The 17,387-nt window shown below is 35.7% G+C and overlaps 1 protein-coding gene across 1 annotated transcript in view; it reads right to left on the bottom strand.

The window, feature by feature from the left end:
• ENTHD1 (ENTH domain containing 1) overlaps positions 1 to 17,387 on the bottom strand; it is a 108,534-nt gene that overhangs the window by 45,358 nt on the left and 45,789 nt on the right. Inside the window, exon 4 of the mRNA XM_036866985.1 lies at positions 4,487 to 4,610. Coding sequence (XP_036722880.1) covers positions 4,487 to 4,610 — 124 coding nt within the window. The remainder of the gene's footprint in view (positions 1 to 4,486; positions 4,611 to 17,387) is intronic.

Here is a 17,387-nt window from a genome sequence, read left to right on the forward strand (position 1 = left end):
ATGACTACACGAAATACAAAACTTCCATAACGACACCAACAAAACAAAAAACTTCTATAAAGAAAGTTTAGAGACAATTCACAGCCTGGAAGGTGATATTTGCAACATATGTAATAGAAAGGATTAGTAACATCTATGTAAAAATGCTACAAAATTAATTTTTTTTAAAAAGATTTTTTTTTTGATGTGGACCATTTTTAAAGTCTTTATTGAATTTGTTACAATACTGCTTCTGTTTTATGTTTTGGTTTTTTGGCTGTGAGGCATGTGGGATCCCAGCTCCCCGACCAGGGACTGAACCCGCACCCTCTGCATTGGAAGGCGAAGTCTCAACTACTGGACTGCCAGGGAAGTCCCGACAAAATCAATTTATATTAACAACAACATACAATCCAAAAGAAAAATAGGTTAAGGATATAAGCAGGCAATCCTGCTTATCCAATAGAAGAGGAAATAGAAATATACAACTAATACGTGGAAATGTGCAGATTATACCTACTATGCAATGCAACCTTTATCCAAGTGATAAAAATATAAGACTTGAAAAATATCAAGTGCTGGTGAGGGTGTGAGTGAATAGGTACTCTTGTATACTGCAAGCCAGTGTAAATTGGTATTGATATTTTGAGGGCTAACTGGCACTATTAACTAAAATGAAAATGGGCATACATTATGACCCAGGGATTCCATTCCCAGGAATTTGCCCTCAAGAAACACTCACATATGTGCAGGAAGCTATTGACTGAAACATTATTTGCAATAGTGAAAAATATAGAACACCAAAATGTCTATCAGCATGGAAATAAACTATAAAATCCAGGCATTGCAAGAGTTTAAGAAACACATAGTAAATCTCTAAATATTGACATACACTGAAGGATTGACAAGTGATACTGCTTAGAAAAAGTTTCCAAAAAATACAGAACAATGTTCTAAAACAAAATAAAGTCAATTCTACATACTTCTAAAGGTACATGTATGTATGTAAACACACAAAGAAAGGTCTGGAGAGTAACCAACCAATTGAAAACAACAGTTAACTCTGGACAGGGGAGTGTGTTGGGGTAAGGGACAGTCAAGAGGGATTTTAGTTCCATCTACAGAATTCGGATGTTAAAAGTCAGAATATACTCACTTATTTACATAATTTAAAAATAAATAAAACGTATTAAATCATTACGATACAAAACTAGAAATTCTATTTTTGGGGAATGGGCAAAGTCCTGCAGGAACACATTGAAAGGAGAAACTAGTTTAGTGTGCAGAAAGATTTTATAGCAATAGTGACATTTGAGCTGGGCCTTGGCTGTTTGAATAGGATTTTGTTAAGCATTCATTATTTGATGGAGAACTGCGGCAGACTGTACATTCCAAAGATGACTGTGCTAATACACATCCCATCCCATATGCTTTTCTTTCAATATGCCATTGACAGTTGTCCATGGAGAGGTAGGCATCTACGTACCCTCCCTTTGAACTTTGGCAAGTCTTTTCTATTGCCTTGATAAACTGAATGGGGAGGAAGTTCACAGCATGACTTTGAGATTATTCAGCTTCTGCCTGGTCCTTTCTTTCACAGGATGTTCAACCTTGGAACCCAGCCACCATGCTATGAGGAAGCCCAAACTAACCCATGTGGAGAGAGTACATAAAGAGGTTCATGTGGAGAGAAACTGAGGCCCCCAGCTGACATAGCAAGCATCAACTACCAGACACATAAGTGAATGAGGCTTCAGATGATTCCTGTCCCCAGCATCTGTGTTCTCGGGCTGAAGCCCAGACATAAAATAACGTCACGGAACGGAGACAAGTCATCCTCACTGTGCCCTGTCCTAATTCTTGACCCAGAGAATCCATGAGCAGAATAAATGGTTATTTTGCGCCATAAAAGCTTTAGAGCAATGTGTTACACAGCTGAAGTAACTGGAACAAAGACATTCTAAAGAGAAAGTAACAGAATGTCATAAAGTATTGTGAATACTGGCAGTATTGGGTGATGAGGCCAAAAAAGGCGGGCTGGAACCAGACTATGAAAAGTCTTATATGACAGTAAAAAAAAATTAGACTTATGGGCAGTGGAGAATTGTTGGAAGTTTTTTAGCTGGAAAATGAAATGCTAAGATCTACGTTTGCAAGATATCTCTGAGATCAGTGTGAAGGAAAGACTGGAAAAAAGAAAGACTCAAAAATAGGAAAACCTCCTCCAGTTAAGATGAGTCCTAAACAAGTAAAATGGTGGAATCATCCCTCAAGTGACATGTTTTGTGACCTTCTTCCTCTTAAGGGTTGCCTCTGATGCTCATTTATACTCAAATTCACTTGTATTAAAATGCTGGCAGCGAGAAACATGTAACACAAAAACCTGCACAAGGATATTTACAACAGCTTTATTTATAATTGCCAAAACTTGGACACAACCAAGATGTTCTTCAGTAGGTGAACAGATAAGTACTCTAGTATATCTTATTCAGCACTAAAAAGAAATGAGCTATTAAGCCATGAAAAGACAAGGAGGTACCTTAAATGCACACTACTAAGTGAAAGAAGCCAATCTGAAAAGGTTACATACTGCATGATTCTAACTATATGACTTTCTGGAAAAGGCAAAACTATGAAGACAGTTAAAATATCAGTGGTTTCCAGGGGTTAGAGGGAAGGGAGGAATGAATAGTCAGAACACAGAGGATTTTTAGGGCAGAGAAATACTCTGTACAATACTATAATGGTGGATACATGTCTTATACATTTGTCAAAACCCATAAAATGTACACCACTGAGAATGAACCACAGTGAAAAGTATGGTCTTTGCGTGATTAAAAATAGTGTTAAAGTAGGTTCACTGATTGCAGCAAACGTACCACTCTGGTGTGCGATGCTGATAGTGGGGAAGCTGTGCTCATTTGGGGACAAGGGTTATATGGGGAAATCTTGGTACCTTCCTTTAATTTTGCTGTGAACCTAAAACTGCTCTAAAAAATAAAGTCTGTTCAAAAATATTAGGGGGTGGGGGCTCCCCTGGTGGCGCAGTGGTTGAGAGTCTGCCTGCCAATGCAGGGGACACGGGTTTGAGCCCTGGTCTGGGAAGATCCCACATGCCGCGGAGCAACTGGGCCCGTGAGCCACAATTACGGAGCCTGCGCGTCTGGAGCCTGTGCTCCGCAACAAGAGAGGCCGCGATAGTGAGAGGCCCGCGCACCGCGATGAAGAGCTGCCCCTGCTTGCCACAACTAGAGAAAGCCCTTGCACAGAAACGAAGACCCAACACAGCCATAAAAAAAAAAAAAAAAAAAAAAAAAAAGAGTAGGAACCAATGTATCTGCAAGATTAAAAAAAAAAAAAATTAGGGGGTGGAAATGTTAGGAGATATTAAAATACAAAAACATTTTCCTTACTGTTCTTCTTTCAAACTTCTGGATCTGGATCAGTTTACATAAAGTGTATTCTAAGAATACAAAGCAAGCTGTCTAAAAAATTGTAACCACTTATAACCAATTATTCATGTGAATAATGCCAACCTTGTACTGCAGATATCACCATAACCCACAATTTCTTGTTTTTGGGTCTATTAAAATATCCTCATCATTCTCACAACTGGCTTTATAAGAAAACTATATACATATGAACTTGTAACATAAACCTATACTAATAAACTTAAGTTTTAATATTTTGGATATCAGGGTGCTATATAAGGGGAAAATTGAGGTGCATGGTCCAAAGATGAGGGAGAAGATGTAACTCAGAACATAAGGAGCCAACTCTGTGAAAAGGAAAAGGATGCCTGGATGAATATAAAAGCAAAGATATACAAGGGAATAAAAGCTACTGAGAACATTTTGTTCTCATCTTGGCAGATCTTTCATCCTATTTTCTGAGAAAATCAAGAGGAAGAATGTATTGAAAACTGAGAGTTCATGGAGAATAGACGGGATGGAGTGGCTCGACAGTGGATCAATCAGATCTTGAGCAGCAGTAGAGCCCAGTTGGAATTTGATAGCGTAATTTATTGGAGGCCAGTTTTGGATAATTTTATACTGTGCCACTCTCTAATGTTAATTACTCAAGAGATGATTAACCAATTTATGGTATACCATGCATCATGCTTTTTCATATTTTCATCTAATGCTTGCTTCTGAAAAATATCATAATTTAAACTCTTCCTCAAAGAGAAGATTAATACAAACAAGAGAATGAACTAAAATGAATTTTTCTGCTTTAAAAAATTCATAAAAGATTTAAGGCTTGTAGTTAATAATTTTTTCAATAAAACAATGAAAGAGAAAAAAATCATTGAAACAAATGGTAAAATAAGGTTACAGGATCCTGTGTGGGTTGAATTTATCCATGCTAACCCTGTCCCTAATGACCAAAGTTAAATTAAAGCCACTGTTGCTATATTTCACAAAATAAAATCTGATGAAAAACAGTTCCTGTCCAGTGTTTCTTATTCATGTTTCTGAGTAAAAATTTTATTCTTTACCTAATTTACCTGCATCCCAGAGGTTACAGACATCTGTTTGCCCTTCTGACAACCATGTAGTTGACGAGATAATGGAAGTAGGAATTGTCGGCAAAACTGGCTTTGGATCATCCTCATAAAATAACATCAGGTCCTTATGGAAAACAAGAGAGCACATGAAAGTAGAAAAAAAATTAATCCCACTGCTTCAATATGCTACAACGAATGGACAATTTATGGAGATACAATGTGCCTCTATGTGCTAACATCATCATAAATACATTTTGACTGAAAGAACTTGCACGTAAGTTATCTACACGTGGGTGTCCACTTAGTGTTGGGTGGTATTCTGCCCTTAAGAATCCCCACTCCCTTTGCAGCAACGTGGATGGACCTAGACAATATTATGCTTAGTGAAATCACTTATATATGGAATCTAAAAAATAATGCAAATGAACGTATATTCAAAACAGAAACAGACATATATATAGAAAACAAACTAGTGGTTACCAAAGGGGAGAGGCAAGGGGGAGGGGCAAATTAGGGGTATGGGATTAAGAGATACAAACCACCATGTATAAAATAGATAAACAACAAGGATAAACAACAAGGACAGGGAATTATAGTCATTATCTTGTAATAACTTTTAATGGAGTGTATCTGTAAAAATACTGAATCACTATGCCGAACACCTGAAATTAACATAATATTGTAAATCAACTATATACTTCAATTAAAATAAATAAATAAATAATAAAAAACTATAACTTCCAACTATAAAAAAAGATTCTCACTCCTTGCTAAAGACACCTAGTGCAGACAAGCAATGATTTTGTTTGGGGCATTAACTTTCCCTACCACTCCTTGAGCATCCTTAGAACATACTATCTCAGAGGCCAATTATTCTGTTTTATTGGTAATAACAAAGCTACCTGTGTGTATCTTTTATCCATATTTAAAATTTTAAACTTTTTATCATGGAGTATAAAGTAGACAATAATCCAATCATATAGGTTAAACAACAATCAACTCACAGCCAGTCTTGTTTTATTTGTATCTTTACCACTCCTCATGTGTTTTATTTTGAAGCAAATCTTAGATATATCACTTATTTCAACATGTATCTCTAAACAATAAGAACTCTTTAACAATAATAATTATTTTACACCTGTAAACTTTACAATAATTCCTTAATGTCATCAATTATAAACTGTTCAGATTTTCAATGTAACATAAGTATCACAAATAGGTTTTTCTACAGCTAGTCTGGAAAAGGATCCAAACAAAGTCTACACAGTGGGACTGGTTGACCTGTCTTTCTTCCCCCATGAATGGGGGATAATTTTTTTTGCCTACTTTATTGAGGTATAATTAACATAGTAAAATGCAAAACCTTAAGTGTAAAGCTCAGTAACTTTTAGCATTATGTGTATACTTACATAACCACATTTCCTTGGCTCCAGAAAGTTCCCTCAAGCTCCTTTCCAGTTGATACCATACTCCCGCCACCAGTAAACAGTATTCTACCTTCTATCACCATCAATAAGTTTGCCTGTTTTTGAACTTCATATAAATGTAATCATACCCTATTTATTCTTTTGTATCTTATTCCCACTGCTTAACATAATATTTGTGAGATTCATCCATATTTTGTGTGTATCGGTAGTTTGTTTGTTTGTTTTTCTATAAGAAGTATTCCATTGCATGAAAATATCTCAATTTGTTTATCTATTCTCCTGCGTATGGACATTTGGGGTGTTTCCATATTTCAGCTATTATGAATAAAGCTACTATGAATATTCTTGCACAAATCTTTTTGTGGACAAATGCACTCATTACTCCTGGATATTTACATAGGAGTAGGATGGCTAGGTCATAGGATAGGTTTATTTTTAACTTCATTAGAAACTGTCAAACCACTTTCCAAGTGATTTGCCACTTTTCATAATTCAGCTTTTATTCTGAAGTCATTGTAGATTCATATCCAGTTGTAAGAAATAATACAGAGAGATCCTGTGTATCCTTTATCCAGTTTCCCCTAAAGGCAACATCTTGCAAAATTATAGTACAATATCATATCTAGGATATTGACATTGACATGATCGAAATACAGAACATTTCTATCACCATAAGGCTCCTTCCTGATGCCTTTTTATTACCATGCTCTGCTCCCCACAACTACTAATTTATTCTTCATTTCTGTAATTTCGACATTTGAAGAATGCTACATAAATGGAATCATACAGGATGTAACCTTTTGGAATTGGATTTTTTCACCTGGCATAATTCCCGGAGATTCATCCAAGTTGTTGCATGTATCAGTAACTTGTTCCTTTTTATTGTCAAGTAGTATCCATGGTATAGATGTATCACAGTTTGTTTAACCTGTTATAGGCCATCTAGATTGTTTCCAGAATTGTGCTATAATAAAGCTGCTGTGAACACAGTGTACAGTGTATGAAAATAAGTTTTCATATCTCTGAGATAAATGCCTAACAGTGAAACTGCTGGGTCATATGGTAGCTACATATTTAGTTTTATAAGAAACTGTCAAATCGTTTTCCAGAGTAGCTGTACAATTTTACATTCCCACCAGTGATACATGAGTGATCCAGTATCTCTGCATGATCACCAGCATTTGGTGTTGTCACTGTTTTTTATTTTAGCTATTTTGATATTTCATATTTCAAAATTATATATTCCTAAAGGCTAATGATGTTGATCTTTTCATCTGTTTATCTGTTACCTGTATTTGCTGAAATGACTGTTTATATCATTTGCCCATTTTCTAATTGGATTGTTTGGTTTTTAACTGCTGGGTCTTGAGATTTCTTTATATACTCCAGGTATTAGTTCTTTGCTGGTTATGTGGTTTGCAAATGTTTTCTTCCAGTTTGTGCTTTGCCTTTACATCCTCTTAACAGGGTCTTTCACAGAGCAAAAGTTTTCAAATTGTGATGAGGTCTGACGTCATTTTTGTTTTCTTTTACGGATCGTGCTTTTGGCCAGCCCTAGACCCCAAGACTTTTCTCAAGTATTTTTCTTAAAGTTTTATAGCTTTTCATTTTACATTTAAATCTGTGATCCATTTGGAGTGAATTTCTGTATAAGGTTTAAGTTGAGGTTCATGGTTTTGCCTATGAATGTCCAGCTGCTCCAATATCATTTGATGAAAAAGTTATCCTTCTCCTTTGCATTTCTTTTGCACTTTGTCAAAAATCAGTTGGCTATATTTGTGTGGGTCTATTTCTTGGTTCTCCATTCTGTTCCACTGACCTAAGTGTCTCTCTATCAATACCACACTCCCTTGATTACAGTAGCTATGCAGTAGGCTTTAATATCAGGCAGAGTGATTACTCCCACTTTATTCTTTTTTTTTTTTTTTTCAAGATGGTTTAAGCTATTCTAGGGCCTGTGCCTTTACATATAAATTTTATTTATTTATTTATTTTAAAAAATCTTTTGGCCATGCTGCGCAGCATGTGGGATCTTAGTTCCCAACCAGGGACCAAACCCATGCCCCCTGCATTGGAAGCACAGTCTTAACCACTGGACCACCAGGGAAGTCCCTCCATATAAATTTTAGAATAAGCTTGTTATCTATGTCTACAAAAACTTTGCTGAAATTTTAATAGGAAGTGCATCAAACCTATAGAGTAATTAGGGGCATTTTTACTATGTGGAGTCTTCCAATCCATGAACATGGTAGGTGTTTAATTGGGTGGTTTTAATTTCTTTCATCAGTATTTTATAATTTTCAGTATACTGATCCTGTACAGGTTTTGCTATAATTATACCTAAGGATTTCATTCCAGGGAAGTGATTATAAATGGCATATGTCTTAATTTCAGTTACCACATGTTCACTGTTAGTATATAAAAATGCAGTTGATTTATGTATGTTGATCTTATACCCTACAACCTTGTTGAATTCACTTACTGGTTCTATGAGGTTTGTTGTATCATTTCCTTGAGATTTTCTATGCAAACAATCATGTCACCTGTAAATAAGGACAGTTTTATTTCTTCCTTTAAATTTTGCATGCTTTTCCTTTCTTTTTCTTGCCTTATTACAGTGGCTAGAACTTCCTATACTATGTTGAGTAAGAGTCCTTGCCTTGTTTCTTATCTTAGAGGGAAAGCATTCACCCTTATTTATGATGCCAGTGTAACCAAAAGTGGGGTCCGGCTGCTCGCCGCTCAAAAGCCAATAAAGAGGCCAGACTGGTGGAAAGGAAAGTTTGCTTTATTTCAGATGCCAGCAACTGGGGAGGGGAGGGCGGACGTCTGTCCAAAGGCCGACTCCCCACTACTGACAATCCGTGAGCAGGAGCTTTTATAGGCTGAGGGAAGGGGGTACGTGCAGAAACAGCACAGTCAACTCTGACAGTCATCTTGAAATTGGTCATTGGTTGGCTGATCAGCGTCATCTTGATTGTTTGAAGTACAGTTAATCTTCAGTTCCAGGATCAGTTTGTTCCCATTTCCTTGGGGCCAATTCTCGGAGTTGTACCAGCTTATGTCATGGCTACAGTCTGGTCATCATGTAGTTAACTTCTTCCACCTGGTGGGGGTTTCAGTATCTATAAGACACGTCACAGGATATGGCTCAGAATATTATCTATAGCCCTTGAGAAGGAGCTAAAGGTCCTTGACTATGCTCAATGACTAAACTATTATTGTTTGGTCTTCTTTGGCTGTTTTCCTTTGTTTCTGCATTTTCTCACTTCTCTGATTAAACTTATTCTTTGGCTACAGCTTTTCCACAGACAAAAGGCAGGCTGAGGACATGGGGGACATAGACCATAGGGTCCTGCTCCATTATACTAGCTGTAGGTTTTGTATAGATGATCTTTATCAATTTAAGGAAATTCCCTTCTATTTATAATTTGCTAAGAGTTTTTATCTTAAATGGGTATTGAATTATGTCAAATGCTCTTCTGCATCACTTGACATAATCCTATGATTTTTTCTTCTTTAATCTGTAGATATGATGAATTACATTGACTGATTTTCAAATGTTGAACCAGCCTTCCATACCTAGATCAAATCCCACTTGGTCATGGTATATAATTCTTTTTATACATTGTTGGATTCAACTGGATAAGTCTTTTTGAGGATTTCTGTATAATTTCATGAGGGATAATAGTCTGTATTTTCTTTTTTCATATTGTTTTTGTCTGGTGTTGGTATCAGGGTAATACTCGCCTCCTAAAATGAATTGGGAAGTTTTCCCTCCTATTTTCTGGAAGACACTGTGTAAAACTCATGCTAATCCTTCTTTAAAAGTTTGGTAGGGAATTCCCTGGCAGTCCAGTGGTTAGGACTCTGAGCTTCCACTGCAGGGGGCATGGGTTCAATCCCTGGTCAGGGAACTAAGATCCTGCAAGCCTTGCAGTGTGGCCAAAAAGAAAAAAAAGGTTTGGTATAATTCTCCAGTAAAACCATCTGGGTCCGGAGATTTTTTTTTCAGGACACTTATACTATAAATTCAATTTTTGTAACAGTTGCAGGTTGTGGTTCATCTTGTTTGAGTTTTAGTAGTTTGTACTTTCTTAGAAATTGTTCTATTTCTTCTAAGTTGTCAATTTTATGAGCATAAAATTGGTAGTAATACTTTATTGTCCTTTTATGGCTACAGGAACTGCAGTGATATCCCATTCCATCCTGATATTAGTGATTTGTATCTTTTCTCTTTATCTTTGTCAGTGTTACCACAGGTTCATCAATTACATATTTTTCAAAGAACTGGCTCTTTGTATCATTCATTTTCTCCGTTAACAGCTTTCCTGTTCTCAATTTCATTGATTTCTGCTCTTTACTATTTCCTTTCTTCTGTTTCCTATAGGTTTATTTTGCTTTTCTTAGATTTTTTGAAGAAGGAACTTAGATTATTGATTTTAGACCTTTTCTCTCTTTTTTTTAAATTATATTCCTCTTTTCTAATTTAAGCATTTAGGGCTATAAACTTCCTTCTCACCTCTACTTTAGCTGTGTCTCATATATTTTGATATGTTGTGTTGCCTTCTCATTTAGCTCTATGTATTTTAAAATTTCTTCTGAGCTTCCTCTTTGACCTATGGATAATTTAGAATTTTTTTAATTACCAAAAAAATTTTAAGGTATAATTCACCCCATTCAATTCCGATCTATTGGGTTCCGGCAATCTCTTCTTGCTTACATCCCTATCTTCTTTCTCTGACACTCAGAATCCCAGGTCTCAAGGACACCAAAGATGAAGAAAATAAAGTACCGCATGATTATTATTTGATTCACACCACATTATACTCACATAATCTCAGATAAAAAATATCAACATCTCAGAATAAAAACACCAACTGAATGAAAGGTAAATTTTATTTTACATTTTTAGGGATCATTTTCTTTAGTTCACTTTTGTCTTATAATTATGCAAAATATTTCCAGGGTTCCAGTGACAAATCTAAGAACAAGGTATAATCAAAGAAATCTAGCTTCTATTTCCCCTCTCCACCTTATTCTCTCTGTCCCCTTATGAGCAACCTACCTTCTTTCCTTCTTTTCTTTTTTCTTTCTTTTTCTGTATTTCTTTCTTTTTTAATGTTATGGTTTATCTTTACATGTTACTTCTTTAATATAAACAAATGGAAAATCCAGGAATGGGGCCAAATATAAATGGGAATTTATTATGTGATTGAAGTCACAGTTCAAGTCAATGGGGAAAAGATAGATTATTCAACAAACGATGTTGAGACAACTGATTATCATTTGTAAAAATAAAAGTTTAAAAGTGGATCTCTAGGGACTTCCCTGGTGGCACAGTGGATAAGGCTCCATGCTCCCAATGCAGGGGGCCTGGGTTTGATCCCTGGTCAGGGAACTAGATCCCACAGGCATGCCACAACTAAGAGTTCACATGCCACACGTAAGGAGCCCGTGTGCCTCAACTAAGACCTGGAACAACCAAATGAATAAAATTTTTTTTTTTAAAAAGTGGATCTCTAACACTCTCCATTTATCAAAACAAATTCTTGATAGACAGCATTTAAATACATTTTTTAAAATTAAAGCATAAAAATACTGGGATAGTTTCTTACAAAAATAAACATACTATTACCACACAGCTCAGCAATTGCGCTCCTTGGTATATACCCAAAGGAGTTAAAAATTTATGTCCACACAAAAACCTACACATCATTGTTTATAGTAGCTTTATTCATAACTGCCAAAGGTTGGAAGCAAGCAAGATGTCCTTCAGTAGGTGACTGGATTAATAAACTGTGGTATATCGAAACAATGGCATATTATTCAGCACTAAAAAGAAATGAGCTATCAAGTCATGAAAAGACATGGAGGAATCTTAAATGCATATTACTAAGTAAAAGAAGTCAACCTGAAAAGACTTCACACTGTATAATTCCAAGTATATGACTTCCTGGAAAAGATAAAATTATGGAGAGTGTAAAAGAATAATTGGTTGCCAGGGGTTAGTGGGGAGGAAGGAATGAATAGGTGGAGCACAGAGGGTTTTTAGTGCAATGAAACTATTCTCTATATTATAATGGCAGATACATAACATTATACATTTGTCAAAATCTTTAGAATATACAACACCAGGAGTGAACCCTAATGTAAACTATGGCCTTTGGGTGATATTGAAGTGTTAATTTAGGTTCATTGATGATAACAAACGTACCACTCTGATGAGGGATACTGATAGTGGGGTGTGGAGTGGGGATGGGGGTATATAGGGAAATCTCTGTACCTTCTTCTCAATTTTGCTGAACCTAAAACTGATCTAAATAATAGTCTGTTAAAATAAAAAGCCAAGGTGACATTTTATAAAGTCTTAGACTAGAGAAAGTCTTTTTAGAAATGACTTAATATCTAGAAGCTGTTAAAAAAAAAAGGCACGTTTGACTACATTAAAATTAGATTTCTATAAGGCTGTGATACTGTGATCACAGTAAGAAATATATATTTGGTCTTTGTCCGTGGTTCCTGGCACAGAACTCCTAAAATGCTCATAATTTCCTAAATGGTAAGAGTACTAGGAGCATCTTGTGTTCTAACATTTGGTCTTTGACCCTGGTTCCTGACACAGAGCTCCTAAATCCCTTGGAATTTCCTGGGCGATAGGAATGTCTTTTGTTCTAATGAGGTGACTCTTGGTGGGCTCCTGGATGGCTTCAAGATGGGGACTGGTCACAAGAAAGATCAAGCCATGATTAGAAACTTGAAACTTTCAGCCCCTAACCCTCACCCTCCAAGAAGGGAGAGGGGTTAGAGATTGAGTTAATGATCAATCATGCCTACATGATGAAGCCTCCTTAAAAAACCCCCAGACTACAGGGTACAAAGAACTTCTGGGTTGGTGAACACATCTACACGCCAGGAGGTTGGTACACCCCAACTCCACGGGCACAGAAGCTCCTGCACTCAAAACCATTTTGGATGCATTTTTGGATCTCACCCTATGTATTTCTTCATCTGGCTGTTCATCTGTGTCCTTTATCGTATCCTTTATTATATAATAAACCAGTAAATGTAAATGTTTCCCTGAGCACTGTAAGCTATTCTAGCAAATGATCGAACCTAAGGAAGGGGTCATTGGAACACCGATTTACAGTGGTCAACCAGAAGTACAGGTGACAACCTGGGACTTGCAATTGGTATCTGAAACAGGCAGGGAGAGGGAAGTCTTGTGGACTGAGGCCTTAACCTGTGGGATCTGACACTGTCTCCAGGTAGACAGTGTCAGAAACAAATTAAATTGTAGGACACCCAGCTGGTGTCAGAAAATTGCTTGAGGTGTGGAAAACCCATGTCTCTGGTGTTAGAAGTGAAATGTGGTAGCAGTATGACAGTAAAGAAGAAACACAGGAGGAATAATGTGTTTTTCCTTTACAAAGGCAAAAAAAAAAAAAAAGCCCATAAATAAAGTGAAAAATCAAACGAAAAACTAAAAATGAATAGATAAAGGACCAGATAATAGGCTAAATATTTAACAAATAGCTCTAGAAACTGATAAAGAAAAAGGTGAGAAACCAAACAGAAAAATGAACAAAGGACACGAATAGAGTTAATAAATAAAAAGAAACCCAAAGGCCCAATAAACACATGAAAAGTAGTTCAATCTTATATACAATTAAGATAAAACAAATTAAAACAAAATTTTTCTACCTCAGACTGACAAATAGGTAAAAATTTGATAATACTCAGTATTTGCAAAGATGAGGGGATACACATTTGGTGAATATAAATTGGTACAACTTTTGGGAGGACAATTTGGCAGTACTTTTCAAAACTAAAAATAAACATGACCTTTCAGCAATTCCACTTCTGGGACAGCATCATAAAAACGTATGTATAAGGTTGTTATCGCAACATTGCTTTTAAGAGACAAAAACATAAAAAATCCCAAGATGATTACCAACAGGGATTGGTTAAATAAATTAAGATTCATTTATACATCAAGAATACAGCACAAGATAAATAAGTACTAGGGATGTAATGTATAACATGATAAATATAATTAACACTGCTGTATATTATATATGAAAGTTGTTAAGAAAGTAAATCCTAAGTTCTCATCACAAGGAAAAACATTTTTTTCTTTTTCTTTTATTTTGTATCTATATGAAATGACGGATTTTTACTAAACTTAATTGTGGTAATCAATTCATGATGTAAAAAAAAAAAGAAAACAAAAAGAAAAATTCTTGGCAGCTGTGCATTCTATTTGAAGTTGTGATAAGAACTAATTTTTATGTTTACTGCTGATAAAGAGATTTTTTTTAAATGTCCATTTTTCGATGCAGCATTGGAAATCCCTTACAATTTTAAAGGAAAACCACATACCCGTGACTCTTGGCCTCTGTCACTGCAAGTTCTCTACCTCCAGGCCTTAAAGCGGCAAGGGTGGTACCCTCACTATCCAACAGAGTTTTCTTCAATACTAGAAATGTTCTAGTCCGCACCATCCAACATGGTAGCCTCCAGCCACACGTGACTGTTGAGCATTTGAAATGTGGCTAGTGTGCCTGAGAAACTAAAGTTTTCATTTCATTTTATTAATTTAAATTTAAATAGTCACATGTGTATAGTAGCTACCTTAGGAAAGTTGTAATATTTGTGAACAGAAGGTTGATTATTGATACTTCTATTAAGTGTGTGAATTAGTCCCCTGTTCTCTCTCTCCTTGTGTTTAGATCTTTTTTGAAAAATTAATAATAATGGTGATAATGAAAAAAGAATACAGCACATCTATATGTACTAATATAGAAATATGTCCATAATATATAGTTTAGTGAAAAAAGCGTATTTTGGAACAATTTACATCAAATGATTGCATTTATTATATAGAAAGATGAAGATATATTATTTAGTTAAAAGCATGTATATCTTGAATGAATGAGCAGTATATCTTGAATGAATCCATTTAGGTAAAAAATGTATGGACACAGAAAATTTCCCCCCCAAAATTCATAAAAACTTTGTAATAATTGCCTCTGAGGAAGGGAACTGAAAGAGTATAGAGAAGTAAGAAGAAACTTTGTTTTTCACTCTTTACCCTTTTATATTGTTTAAACTTTTTTCAACAAGTATTTTCTAACTTAAAAAGAATAAAAGCCCAAACATGAAAATAAAGGACTTTTAAGCACAAAGCAGTGATGCAGAAAAGAGGCAAAAGGATGGTGAATTAACATAATTAGAATAAGTATAATTTCCATTTCTCTAACAGCTTTGATGAGTTCAAATTTTTGCAAATATAATAAATGATATGCTAATAGATCCAAGGATAAAAACTGTTTACTCTTCACCTAACAAACAATAAACAGAGGCAGTAAGAAGTAAACAGTTATCTTCTGTCACTAGCGATTTAGTAACGCACAACTACACTGAAGGCTTTGGTCAGATTTACTTTTGTGTGAACCAATTTATAGCATCCCTAACTGTTGCTATGGAAACAACTGAGACCAAAAAAATCATAACCTCATTGTTGAATCTCCTCAAGCAAGAAAAGAGGAAGGTCTTTTGAGCCGGTGAAAAGCTACAAATAGTCTTATTAATTAGCAAATTTAATAATAAAAATTCTGGACAGTACACAGAGAGAAAACTCATCCAAGTGTCATAAATTTAAAGGTTTTCCTTAGTTTTGACTGTATCAGAGGCAAGTACTATTCTGCTTTTGAAAGCCCTATTCTGTTAAGAATTTTATTTACTGCTTTTAGATCATTTTCACATTTGTAGAAAGAGAATAGTTAAAGAAGTTTCCATTTAAAGTTTTTAAAAGATTTTTTAAGCACTCCTCATTTTGCCTAAGCAATCAACGATATCATTTCTTTCTCACTCTGTATTAAAAACATGAGAATTTTAATGTAGATGCAGTACATTTGGCAACAACAATTAGATTTACTATTCAACGTGGTAGGTTTTGTCTTCCGCTACAAAAGCAGATTACTGAAGAGGACATATTGGATTGCATCAAATGTTCATGACAGTAATAACAGTAATGCTTGTCAGTAGGACGATGGAATAGTGTCCTGATATGGTAATGCTTTGAAAAAGGAAAATCTAGCTTTAAACGTCTTTTGAGATAAGGGTATCATTTTCTGCTCACAGATATAAGATGTGAAATGATGTAAATCAATTACGGTGGGTTCTTCTAAAGTAAGAAAAAACAATAATAATGAGAATTTAAAGACTGATTTAAAAAAAAAAAAACCACTAGGTGATATTTTATGTCTTTGTTACCCTCTAAAGCATATAAGATTATTCAAGTCTATTCTCTTCTTTAAAAGCCATCAGGAGCAAATAAACTGATCTCAGATTTTAAAATCATTTTGCCTTAATGTCATATCTTTGAAAATAACCTATGTATTTTCAATCTGTGGACTATTATGCAATTAAGAAACAGTGAAATTTTAATTTTATGTACTTTTCTGAGCTGCTAGAAAATCTTGTAAATCCAATACTTAGTTGATTGGGGAAAAGGGCTGGGAACAGAAGGCCAAGAAATAATTTCAACCCTCCCTCATAGGAACTGTGGCAGAACACTAAACAAAGCACTCTGAGCAGAAGGCCAAACAAGCCTCTATCCCAGGAAAAGAGGGGAAGGGAGCTAACACTGAGTGTCTACTCATTCATTCATTTCACTTTTCATTAACAAGAATCTGGCAACTGAAGATTTAATAATGAACAAGACTAGAAAGGTCTCTAAAGCGCCTGAAAAGGAGCTTTCCTTTTAGTAGGAGAAACACACATAAAACAGAAAAATGAATCAATGAGATAATTTCATACAGTCTTGAGTGGAACAGGTTTCCAGTCAAGATGGTTCTATGTGTTCATATTTCAGGGATATGTGTTCTCCAAACACATAGTAATGAAAGAGAAAATACAAAGGTGAGAATTAAAGGTACAGTCATGCTAAAAGACAAGATGAACATCTTCATGGATGAGAGCACGAACACAAAACACATGATGGTAAGGAGGTTGAAGCTGTGGACCTTTGGGATTTTGGGTCCAGAAAAAGGCAGAGAAAACCAGGAGCTTAATTCCAGAGTGGTAAACACAGATTTAAAGTGACCATCCAAGATAGGAGTGCTAAATATGGGCTCACTGCTTGAAACTATGCCAGGCCTTGGGCTCCACTACTTACAAAGGAAGCTGAAATAACCTGGCATCAGTCACAGCCCGGGACTATGGCTTCTGGAAGTAGTACACAAGCAGGCGAGAAGACACAAACTAAACTTCACTAGCAACTGAGCCACAGCATCCTTTGGTCTGGGGGCCGGATCTGCAATATCTCTGACACGAGCAAAAGAAAGGAGCCCCAAGCTGCCCGGGTAGGTTCTGAACGTGCTACGTAGTCCCAGGTGTCAGGAGGAGGCAAATGAAGAACTGTTAGGCAGGAAAGGTTAAGGACACTCAGAGAAAAAGAAAGATAAAAA

Source organism: Balaenoptera musculus, chromosome 10 (genome assembly GCF_009873245.2).
Source record: "Balaenoptera musculus isolate JJ_BM4_2016_0621 chromosome 10, mBalMus1.pri.v3, whole genome shotgun sequence".
Classification (NCBI taxonomy): Eukaryota; Metazoa; Chordata; class Mammalia; order Artiodactyla; family Balaenopteridae; genus Balaenoptera; species Balaenoptera musculus.